The sequence below is a fragment of the Ictalurus furcatus genome, chromosome 29 (assembly GCF_023375685.1).
Source record: "Ictalurus furcatus strain D&B chromosome 29, Billie_1.0, whole genome shotgun sequence".
NCBI lineage: Eukaryota > Metazoa > Chordata > Actinopteri > Siluriformes > Ictaluridae > Ictalurus > Ictalurus furcatus.
In genome coordinates, this window is record NC_071283.1 from 9,235,729 (window position 1) to 9,248,403 (window position 12,675).

Below are 12,675 nucleotides of genomic sequence, written 5' to 3' on the forward strand. Positions count from 1 at the left end.
GATTGTGAGTGTAATATAAGTATTCAATGCCCAGTATATATTTATTTTAATGCAAAAATTAGCTTGCTACAGGTTTAGAAATGTAGAAAGAAAAAAAAAAAAACGCAATTACATTCAGTGCTTGAATTAGAAACAAGGCTCATTTTATATTACACCAACACATTCATCCTGAAAGGACAGTTCAGATGCACAACTACAAATTATTACACACACACACACACACACACACACACACACACACACACAGTCAGTAGTATCAAAACACTTTTTTTGTTGTTTATTTTTATACAACTGCAGTTCTATCAAAAATGATGTATACATCATAATGTTTAATATTATTTTCTTAAAGCACAGATGTTAATCACTATCAGACTCCAGGTTGAATTCACAGTATCAAGTATAGTATCAAGTAATTTAGATGAGCGTACATTGCGATTCCCTATTGGCCAGCCTGGGATAGAAATTCTTACTAAATATTTAGAGATATTAATGCATTTTTGGTTATCAAAAAGTAATGAAACAAGGTACAGAAGCAATCACTTTTAATCAAAGTGCTTACAAGTGCGGAGAAGGCTCAGTGAGTATAGCATCACTCATCCTCCTCTTCCTCTTCCTCCTCTGGGGTGTAGTCATAAGTAGACTCACTGTGGTCAGAGTCTTCCTCATCATTGCTCATCTCCTCTTGCTCTTCCTCTTCATTGCTGCTATCATTTTCGTCTTCATTTTCTTCGCTGTTATCTTCCTCTTCCTCCTCTTCCACTCCCTCATCTCCTTCATCTACCTCATCACCTTTACCTGAAAGAGGAACACACATATTTTTCTGCCTTTTAAATAAAGAACTGGTGAAGAGTACAGGTGGCAGAAGTGAGGTTCCTCTGCAGGGAGAGGAGCTTGAAAGTTTGGGAGAGCCTCGGAGTAGGACCGCTGCTTCTCCGAAGTGAGAGTAGCTCCTTTGGTCAGCTCCCGCTAGAGCTGTATCAGACACAGCCCACTGGATGGCCTGCACCCACTGCAAAGATTATATTTTACAGTTGGCTTGAAAATGTAAGGATCCCCTAGGAGGAGCTAGAATCTGTGGCTGGAAATACAGAAGTCTGGACTGACTGACTTCTCTCCTATACAAGTAGTACCATTTGGTTTCAATGTTCCACAATGATAAATCGATAAAAAAAAATTATAACAAAATTAATTATTAAAAAATGAAAGCTGTAATCACTGTCAATTTTTTGAGGTAAAGAAGGATACAACGCTTCAGGATGTGCTGTTATAGGGAAATGATCTTTTGTGGTGGTTTGTTTACTCTGCCTCACATCAGGCCGCATCATACCATCCCGTCATTGTTTATTTTCCTAGAACAGCACACCCTGTCATGTTTTATACCTTAGAACAATTTAGTTCAGCATGTTAACTGCGTGTTCAGTTTCATCACTGGTGTTTTAAGTCTTAAAACCAAATTGTGTCAATCTTGGAGAAAACATCCTCTCACTTGGTGTACAGTACACAGGTACTGAAGGATATATTTTTTTTTAACAAATGAGCCAACAGTTGGATTATGTAGTTTTAGCACAGCTACTCTTACTAACTCCAACTTACAGACAGTGTTAATCAATGTGGTGATGTGTTCCCGCAGATCAGTCATAAAATCCTCCAGTTTTCCTTCCATACATTCCTCAATGACCTCTGTATCCATTGTCACAGCATGTGGCTGAAACAGTGGCCTTTTCAGAAGCCTGCGGTAACTGAGAAACACAGACAGTAACTTACATCATCAAATTCACACTGGTGCCTTTTAATGCCACTGTAGCACTCAAACTCGCCTCTTACCTTTTGGCACATGACATATATTCCTGAAACAAAACAAAACAAAAAAAAAAACTAAACACAAAAACACAAAACACCTTAATAAGCACAGTATCTACTGGAATATTAAAAGCTATTTACAGATTATAAGCCCTGCTCAATTCAGTGTTTTGGCTAATAAAATTAATGGTTCCAAATGCTTCATAACAGTCGTTAGGTTAGGTTAGTCGTTAGATTAATACTCTTCTGCACCCTCAAAAAATCCTGTATTATCTCGTTAGCTGTTCATGACCAGGGCAAGCACGATGCATCCCAAAGATCTGCGATCACGATCACCGTTGTTGATTATTTTCCTTTAACAGCTCACCCAGTCTCATTTCATAAACAAAAGTGATGATGCATATGACCGTAGATGGAATTCAGGCTGACCTTAATGAACTGGAATGGGTCATTCTCCTGTAGCAGCTGCTCGATGCCTGCGTGGACAACTCCCAGGCGATTGCGGTCCTCTTCAGTTTGCACCACGCCCTGCTGGATGTTGAGGCTGTTCTCCCCCTCATAGGCACGCACGCCCTCACTCAGCGATGACAGGAATCCATCCAGCCTGGTCATCAGAACCCCTCGGAGGGTGTCCACCTGCTTGTCCACTTCCTCCAGGAAGGCCTACAACAGTGCAGGCAAGTGTGTGCATAAAAGACATGCCTTGAGAGGGATAGAGGGAATCAAGTATGGTGCATTACCTTGTTTTGCTGTTCCACCTCTCTTTGCTCCTTTACATTTTTCTCTACTCTTCTGATCTTCCTGTTCACCTTCTGTAGTTGTGTGTCCAGAGATGCCTACAGAGAGACATATTAATGAGACCAAGGCACTTCCAAAATGGTTTAAAAACAAAAAAGTGCCTCCCATTTTGTAGCGCAAGCTGAGCTCTAACTCAGTTGGTATACATGTATAAAACATTTACGTTCACTTTTTACAAATGACGTTTCAGTATTCTGTGGAAATAATTTAATGCATGTCATTTAAATCAAAAAATACACTATAGAAACATGGTGCAAGAGTGAAACACAGATTCGCAGTTCATATTCTCTACTGCTCAATGGTTCAATCAATGGACAAAGCACACAGGAAAAAAAAACAAAACTGCTCTGCTTTTCTCCTGTGTTCCAGAGCTCTTTACTGAGATGGCACGTGATTGTATTGTTAATGATTTGAACAATTCTGTAGGCATTATTGTACAAGAGACCTGAGTCATACAGAAGCTTCACACTTCTGTCACTTTCTACTTTCCACTTGCATGTGCTCTACAAGTCCCTGTGTATGTTGGTACTACAGACATACTAGAATACTAGTAACATACTAGAATTGGTGCATTAATATAAACCTTTGATTTGAGTTAAAGCCTGCACTACTACAGAGCTGCTGTTATAGTAAAATAAGGAAAAACTTCTGACCAATTAGAAAAAAGCACTCTGAAACATTCAACAGCGCTCTGATAATTTGACCAAATGCACATTTTTTAAATTATATATAGAATGCTATACTCACAAACTTTTTGATATTCACTGCAGTGTGATTGTAATCTTGATGAATATTCATTAGCCAAATGCATGCTGAAATGGATTGTGCTTGAACATATTCTGCCAAACATGTTTTTCTCTATAAACATCCAGTTCTGTAATAAAGACAGGGTCTTCAAGTGCAGTTCAATAAGTGCACTCTTGCCTGTTAAAAGGGTGACATACTGTATTACTGCATTGAGGGTATTTTTCTCTTTTTAGTACTACAAGGTTGGATTCCACGATTGAGATACCATTTGTGTTCCACTGATGTTACATTTACAAATATGTACGCAAAGGTACATGGCATTTTAAACACCGGTCCTGTCCAACAGACTATGTGCATGTTTCAAATCAATAACCTCAAGGCTCGAAATCGCAACCATTTTGGCCGCATATGTTCCCAAAATTTAATCTATGAGACCTCAAAGTATACCTGTGTGATGTACATAGAAAATGAATGGTTGTGGTCTAAATCATGTTATTTTCCAGTTTAAATCCGAATTCAGATTCAGATACGATAATGGCATTGCATTACACCTCAACTCTTTATCATAGTACACGAAACTGTAGTATTTTATATATATATATATATATATATATATATATATATATATATATATATATATATATATATAATATATATATATTATAAAAAGCTGCTTCAGACTTAATTGGGACAGAAAGAATATTTTATAAGCAATAAACTTATTTTATTTATATGTAACTTATTATTTATATAACAACAAAAGTACATTTTATAAGAAATATAATTTATTTGAATGCAATTCACATACTGACTTAAAATTATACTTTAAACTCATATTAAGATAGAAAAAATAAAACTGCAATCTGGCTAGTTTTCCATCCATCAGTTTGTGATTCCACTGAGATCCATAAAACCAGCACATTTTAATACTGAAATTGGATTTTAAAAATGGAAAAAATGAAAGTGTTGAAATCTCCCGACCACTGACTTAAAATAAATTTTAAATGAATATGATTCAACGGATACTACTGCTTGGTAATATGATAATTAGATTCAATTAAAATCTAATAAATAATCTAATGCTTACTAATCACTCTAACATTTAAGATTATCTTTAATGTTTAGGGATCTTTCAATGAACGTTTCTGAGATCGTTTGCTCCATTTAATTTTTTTCCCATTTGACTGGAATGCAGAAATGATCCAACTGGAAGATATTCTGAAAAGATATTATGAATACTTATGTAAATGTGCTTTTTTTGTTTTTTATTTTTAATAAATTTGCAAAGATTTCAAACAAACTTCTTTCATGTTGTCATTATGGGGTATTGTTTGTAGAATTTTGAGGAAAAAAATAATGAACTTAATCCATTTTGGAATAAGGCTGTAACACACCAAAATGTGGGAAAAGTGAAGCGCTGTGAATACTTTCCGGATGCACTGTATGTGTGAGGCAGTCGCAGGGCGTCCCTGAAACTGCAATTTATTTAAGTAAATTATTTAACTAACATCAGGAGATCACAAAGATCTGAGGTGGAAAAACACAAAAACAAAAGGAAAAAAAGAAATGGTCCAGTATGGAATGAACACTAATCAGATTGAATCAGTTTATCCGATTTCTGTTTCAGTTAATTGATGTAATAGAAAAAGTTAGTGGCTAACTAACTACAGTAGCTAGGCCAACATTTGTCTAGCTCTTTGCTAGCTTGTGCCTACTAGCTATGACAATGGTAGTGCTCAGGTGGTCGAAACTGTCATCACCTACAGGTCCTTTTCACAACTATAACTTATGTATTTATTTTATTTGCTTCATTTAAATGTGCGGTTTAATTGTTAAGCAATTTCCACGTAATACTTACTTTTAAGTACAAGCACGTTGTTAAAATAATACTGCACTATAAAATGTCTTTTCAGCATCATGACTACTGCAGGCATCATAAGAGAGAACATGCCAACCCTCTGCGTCAGGTCTAAACATTTCTTTTTCTTGAGTATAGCAAATGAACACTTGGAGTAGCAGATCAGACATGCTTATACATGATATTGATTGAAACATCTTGTCATGTTTCTTGGTTCAGACTGCAAAGAAGAGAAAATGGGAAACAGCACAAGAGGAAGAGCTGCAGAAGCTAGAGCTACAACTGGAAGCCTGTTGCACTATAAACGCTATTATGCTTCCTGAAATCCAACCACAACCAGCCTCCTCTGCTGCCACTGAACCAGGGACAAGCTCCATTAGAGAATCTCTGATGGACCAACCCCTTATAATCCACGGTCTCAGCGGTCCAGAGTACCAAGGAGTCTACCACTCAGTGGTGGACCGGAAGCTGGTGACATCCACCGGAAAGCCACTCCGGTGTACTCCATGGTGCTGGGCCACAGGATCAAGCAGCGCCTGTGGGAGACGCTAAACTGTCCCTCCTTGGTGGAGGAGGAGCAGTTACAGGATAGCGAGCAGATATATTAAACTGAGAAATTCAGCATGCCAACACTCCTTACTCCGACTTAGACACCAGTCAAGAGCCCAAGCCTGAACAGCCATAGAGGAAGCGGAAAAAGACATAAATGAAGTGCAAAAGGAAAAAAAAAAAAGGCTTTATTCTAGTCCGGATCCCAGTGGGTCCAGAGTCAATCCTGGGAATGCTGGTGGGGATACATCCTGGGAATGTGGAACAGGAAGCCAGACCTTTGCAGGGCACCATGCACACACACATTCACATCTAGTGGGTATTTAAGAACAAGTTTTTGGACAGTGGGAGGAAACTGGAGGATGTGGAGGAAACCTATGCAGACATGGGGAGAAACTCTACACATAAAGAAACCCGAGCTCAAGGCTGAACCAGGAACCAGTGTCCCTAATTTCCCCTATGTGTGAATTAGTGTAAGAATGTAAATGACTGTTGAACTTCATCCACCAGGACCTCGATCACAATAAAGTGCTTACTGAAGATGAATGAAGGAATACCACTTATTACGCCCTCGTTAATACCTCCTGAATAACACTCCTATCTGAGTTCACTGGGGTGGGGCTTTGTGTATTGATGTGCCAGAGCTCTACAGTGCGACCAAAAAGTACTTTGTGCGACTTTGAATAAATATATTGTTTAAGATATTTAAAACTAAATATATTATGCTTGTTTATTTATAAATTAACCAACAGTATTTTTCATTGCTAATATTGTAATTCAATTAACTGTAGCCATGAGCAGAGATCTTACATTTAACTGTTTATGATAAACCTCCTGATTAAAGCTTAAACAGCAACAAAAAGATTGGTATCTGGATCGTTATCAGTCGACCAAGATGACAAGAAATCGGTATCAGCTGTAAAAATCCTGATCCTGCATCTCTAATGAACACCATTAAACTAAAGCATTTTGTATCTGGCAGGTAAATGAACTCAATCAGATCCTATATGAGATTATTCAGATATATACACAATATACACAGAGCAGTTCAAGAATTGGCTTTGGAGAATTTAGAAAATGGTTAATAATCATACCTGTAGACTACCCTCTTATTATTAAAGACCACATTCAGATGTTAATGCCAGTGTAAAACAATGTCGTGTCAGTATGTCATGTCAGTACTGTGCATCCTACCCGCAGGTCCTTCATGGTATTCTTGAGCGTTTTGATAGCATGCCTGTTGTGACCTCCCTCAATGGTGCATGCATTGCACAGGAACTTGCGCTCATCCATACAGTAATATCGAAACATCTCGTCATGCTCTATGCACTTTCTCTTCCTCATGTCGCTCAGTGGCTCCACCAGCGGATGCTCGCGGAAGGCAGGGAGCTCAAGGTGGTGCTGCACATGCTCTGGACACATGGACACCTCACACTTCAGGCACGTCTTCACCGCTGTGGATCTCTTGGCTGAATCACCGGTAATGTCCGGACCACAATAATCACAGCGCACCTCAGCGGTCCTGTATGAGGGTCCTGGTCGGCTCTGGCTGGGCCGCTGGGTGCGGTTGCGGTGCCGAAAGCCGTCAGCGATGCTGGCAAGTTTGAAGTTCTTCTGCCATTGCTTGGAGCAGCGGTGGCTCTCGCGGCATTCAGGGCAGCGCAGACGGCCACGCTCTGAACGGCTCTTCAGCCTCCGCAGACACTGCAGGCAGAAGTTGTGGCCACATGGCAACAGGTGGGGTTCTCGATAAAGGTCTAGGCACACAGGGCAGGTCAGCTCTTCCTCCAGCACACTGGTGTCCTCCAAAGCTTTCGCCATGACGATGCTTCTTTAAGTCACTCTGCAAGCAAATGAGAACTTTGATTATCCTCCAAAATATTTATTTGACAACAAGTGAACTGATATATTAAAACATATTCACAGATAAGCAAGATACCGAATAAAGATAAAGGTTAAAATTAAAACAAGTGTATCCTGAGCAAACAACTTGTCGTTTATTTAAAAATAAAGAGATAAATAAATAAATAGTTAAATTATTTAGAAGACACAAGGCTTATTGTTTCTGAACAGAAATCTAAAACGAAAGCAAGACCTGGTTTGCCAGGCCTGCATGAACAAATCCACCCAGTGACCAAGCAAAATTTAATACCTCACTATACACAATATATTCTTTATTTACAATGTTTCACTATACAATTTGCCAAAATGCAAAATTAGTAAAAACACACACTGGCCTTAAAATGGACCCAAAATTGTATTATTTATACGGTCCTACATAAATAATAGCCAATAACTTTGTTTCCTTATACATGTGCATTTCCTTATAGTTATAAGTCCTTAATTCAACCTGTTATTATTTTGTTGTTGTTTTTTTAATAAAATAATCTTACCTCTTTCTGACATGCGGGATATTAGTATATTAATCTAATCTACGTATAATAATCTAACATGTCCATCTCCAAAAAAAAATAAATAAATAAATTTAAAAAAAAATTAAAAAAGAGAGAGAGAGAGAGAGAGAGAGAAACAAACAAAACTCGTTACCGGAAATAAACTGATCGAATATATCTACTGTATACACTGACGGGTCACGTGCTTCTTCTTCATTCTGCCTGCGTCCAAATCAGCGGTTGCGCACTATTTTGACGTCCTATCTAGTGCAGTATAGCAGAGGGGTTTGAGATCCGTGATCTCGGTCTCTCGGAGCACATTAAAAATGAAGAGAAGTAGTGAGTCATACTGCACGGTTTGTCCAGGACTCACGCGCACAGTTTTACCAAAAAAACGCGCGAGACGTAAATATTTTGCCGACAATTAGCATACACGCTAACGGTCAAGTATGTTGATAATTTCAGCAAAAACGGCGTCACCGTTCCCAATTCCCAACAGCAAACGTTAATTATGAATATGTACATATCCAAAATGTTTAATAAACAAATAAATAAACCTTGGTTCACTTTAGTCGCTGTTGTGTTTGTTTTAAAATAACCCGATGAATTAATCACGGCGGATTAGTCCCCTGTGACGAGGATTAACTCGCCTCCAATGACACCTGTAGCCTCGACAATATCAACAAGACGGGCATTAACCAAATTAAATATTCATGTCAGCGTATCATACACAATAACAAGCTGGGCTTAAAAGCGGTATCAGATGAGCTCCTCACCTCACGCTTCCCTTTGAACTCTCCGATATTCTCAAATTCCGTTACTAGTCTTTCTTTTCTTGTAGTTTTAGGAAATATGTACGTCCCCGTGGTGGTGTTACTAAGATCTGGTTCATAATAAGTAGCGCACTGGCCCCAAATCATAACATAAATGCACTTGCCGAATTGTAATACCTGCTCCTCAGTAGAGTCGATATGCGTCGTTCGTGAAAGAGTCGGATCTTTTTTATTTGAACAATGTACGTTGACTGTCGACTCGCGCAAACGAGTCGGTTCTTTTAAGCGACCGTTAAACCTAAAGTACAGTTCGCTTTTTTTCACGCATACGCATAGCCTTTCAAAGTATACTCCATTTGACATGTACGCGTACGCAAGCCGTCGACGCATGCGCATTATGACAACTTGCACTACCCGTCCTGGCCTACAAGAGTCAGTACGGAGCAGTAAACAGGTTTTCTGGTGTAAAGGACGACAACGAAAAAGAACTACAACAACACGAAGAACAATGGAGGAGAACGATATGCGGCTTCACTTGTTATTAGAGGAGGAAGAATAAGAAAAAAAAGTAATAAACGGTTTCAGGTCTTCCGTGCCATAGTCCTTATATCGCGTCATCTTTATGTTTAAAAAACAATTAGCAGTAGGTTGTTGTTTTGTTTGTTTAAAAAGCACTGTCTTTGCTTCAGAAGCGATTGCCAGTTGCATTGCTTTTCATTGTCAGATCACACTGCAATCACAATCATAAGCCTTAGAATACATATATATATATATATATATATATATATATATATATATATATATATATGTGTGTGTGTGTGTGTGTGTGTGTGTGTGTGTGTGTGTGTGTGTGTATATGTATGTATGTGTGTGTGTGTGTGTGTGTGTGTACACTCACCTAGCACAATTTGTACACCTACCTACTAATTAATGCAATTATCTAATCAGCAAATAGTGTGCACTGCTGCAAACTGGAATAAAGTTGGTTTGACGTTGGACGTTCGATATTCGCGGAAATTAAGGGACCGTCTCTAAAGTTACATACGACATTGTTATACATGATTCTAACTTCAATAGCATTTGAAGGGAATGACTTACAGTTACAAAACCAACTGGAAAGTGTTCATATAGGTGTCAGGTATGAGACACACCTTTTAGATTTTTGATATTTATCAAAATAAGCTATTAAATCACATTTAAATTAGACATGAATTTCATTGCAGAATGGGCTCATACACAAAATATACCATTTCTTCAGTGTTGTCACTTGAAAAGATATCAAATATTTACAAAAATGTGAGGGATGTACTCACTTTTGTGAGATACTGTGTGTGTGTGTGTATATATATATATATATATATATATATATATATATATATATATATATATATATATAAATGAAATTATATAATTTCATTAATAGGACATCAATTTTTTGAAGAAAACCATTCAATCCAGTACGGGTCATTTTGACCCCCTTTATGAATTCGTGAAGGTTTTTTTGGTTCATGCATTGTAGGGTTAAAGATCAAAAATCTAAAAGGTGTGCCGCATACCTGACACCCAGATGAACACTGTACAGTTGGTTATATGACTGTACATCATTCCCTTCAAATGCTATTGAGCTTTAAATAATGGTATATTTTGTGTATGAGCCCATTCTGCAGTGAAATTCATGTCTAATTTAAATGTGATTTAATAACTTATTTTGATAAATATCAAAAATTTAAAAAGGTGTGTCTCATACCTGACACCTAGATGAACACTTTCCAGTTGGTTTTGTGACTATAAGTCATTCCCTTCAAATGCTATTGAAGTTAGAATCGTGTATAACAATGTCGTATGTAACTTTAGAGACGGTCCCTTAATTTCCGCATTTCCGCGAATATCGAATGTCCAACGTCAAGACCAACTTTATTCCAGTCTGCAGCAGTGCATAAAATAATGCAGATTCTTGTAATGTTCATATCAACCATCAGAATAGGGAAAAATGACCTCATTTATTTTGACTTTGGTATGATTGTTGGTGTCAGATGGGCTGGTTTAAGTATTTCTTTAAGTGCTGATCTCCTGGTGTTTTCACACACAGCAATCTCTAGAGTTTACTCAGAATGGTGCAATAAAGAAAAAACATCCATCCAGTGACAGTGATGCGGACAGAAACGCCTTGTTTATGAGAGCTGTCAACGAACAATGGCCAGAAAAGCATCTCAGAAGGCACAACTACTATGAGCTTTTAGCTAATATTTCTGCCTTGTCTTTTTCTGTGATAGCTATTCTTCCTTCTCCTGTTAATACCGGTATATTTCTGGTTTTATACAGCCCAATCATCTTCTTTAACACACCTCACACAGTTCGTTCCTTCTGATATTCTTGACTGCCTCTGGTGTCAATGTTATTTTTAACACTAAATGCTTGATGTCTATTTTTAATTGTATGAGAACAGTCTTCACTGCACCATGGAACAACTTTCTCCCTTCCATTTCCTTACACTTTAGGGATAGATTTCTCTGCTGCTCTGATTAATATTGAGCTTAATTTCTCTGTGCAATTATGAAGTTCTCACTGTACCTGTTGCTTTGGGTTTCGTCAACACTCACTTGCACCACCTGATGGTGGAGACGGACTAGCAGCAGGTGGAGATTATGCATCATGCATGGATATGCTTCTGCTGTTCCTGCAGTTCCCAGATGTGCAGTGCTGAATATCTTACTGAATCTTACCCACTGAATTTGTGGAAGCGAATTTTTAAAGCGAAATCAAATGGACTAAAATTTGCCTGTCGAATATTATAGGTGGTATTTTTAAACAAACTGAGTATTTTTTTAATGAACTTCAGAAGGCATATATTGATTATTGAATTTTTCATAATGAAATTGTATGATAAATGTTTCCAATTGAAATATTCCCAGCTTAAATATACAACTATGTCAAACTGCACCCCCAAAAAATTTAAGGCCTGGAAATACAATGCATTAAAATACAAGAACTCTTATTACAAAGCATTATATTTTCAATTAGTGCAATTCAACATGCTTTTTTTTAATTATTTCAAAGACATGTCATTATTTTACTTCCATATGATATCCCCGTCTTAACTTTGTTTGAGGTTATATTGTTATTAATGTGATCCTGCTCCACCAAAATCTACACTCACTCCATATCAGTAAAGTGCTTTTCTATAGTCAAGCTTGTGTTCATCTGTGGAAACAGTTACTTCAGAGTATCTAAATCTAAATTGTCTTAGCTTTTTCTGGTTAAGGTTAACAATGAGACTAAGAAGGCCTGCAATGCTTCCAAGAAACAATTACTCATCTTTAATCAGCAAACCTCCAGTGTTTAATTAACACACAGTGCTAAATTGAGCCTTGCAGAGTTCAGTTTGTCAGTATGAACATTTTCACTCAGACTACTAATGTCTCAGCTAGGAATTAACTGCCAAAAATAAATTGATTAAGAGGCCTTTAGATGCTTTCGTTGATTTTATTTGTTTACAACAATGCATAATTACAATGTTATATTTAATAGCATGCACTGTTTCAAAGAATATTGTAATTCACCTAAGCTCTCAATGGAATCTAAAAATGAAAAAAAAATAAATAAATCCTCTCCTCCACATAAGACCCTCCACCACCTCTTTAACAAGCTACATAATTATAATTAACTTTTAAAATAGAAATATGTTCCATACATTTTAGATGACAGTGCAAAAGATCAACAACAACAAAAGAAATATACAGTACATAGTGACCCTCTG

The 12,675-nt window shown here is 37.5% G+C and overlaps 1 protein-coding gene and 1 long non-coding RNA gene across 8 annotated transcripts; one reads left to right on the plus strand and one right to left on the minus strand.

Annotated features, from left to right (window-relative positions):
* Positions 1-29: 29 nt before the first annotated feature.
* Positions 30-10,080, minus strand: zgc:92594 (uncharacterized protein LOC436996 homolog). 7 transcript variants are annotated; one of them, XM_053618937.1, is made up of 8 exons: positions 8,922-9,075; positions 8,300-8,807; positions 6,947-7,595; positions 2,541-2,636; positions 2,230-2,463; positions 1,825-1,847; positions 1,594-1,739; positions 30-795 (listed from the first exon to the last, which is right to left on the minus strand). In XM_053618937.1, exons 3-8 carry the CDS (start codon positions 7,571-7,573, stop codon positions 590-592), a joined length of 1,332 nt encoding a protein of 443 aa, XP_053474912.1. In that variant the 5' UTR covers positions 7,574-7,595; positions 8,300-8,807; positions 8,922-9,075; the 3' UTR covers positions 30-589. The 7 variants fall into 7 exon arrangements, with proteins under 7 accessions (XP_053474912.1, XP_053474911.1, XP_053474909.1 ...); XM_053618936.1 differs by lacking the exons at positions 8,300-8,807; positions 8,922-9,075 and adding an exon at positions 9,839-10,080; XM_053618934.1 differs by lacking the exons at positions 8,300-8,807; positions 8,922-9,075 and adding an exon at positions 9,817-10,080.
* A 616-nt stretch (positions 10,081-10,696) lies between these two features.
* LOC128604115 (uncharacterized) lies at positions 10,697-12,107 on the plus strand. The gene is made up of 2 exons (XR_008385141.1): positions 10,697-10,874; positions 11,008-12,107. It is a non-coding gene; the product is annotated as an uncharacterized LOC128604115 (long non-coding RNA).
* The last annotated feature ends 568 nt before the right edge of the window (positions 12,108-12,675 follow it).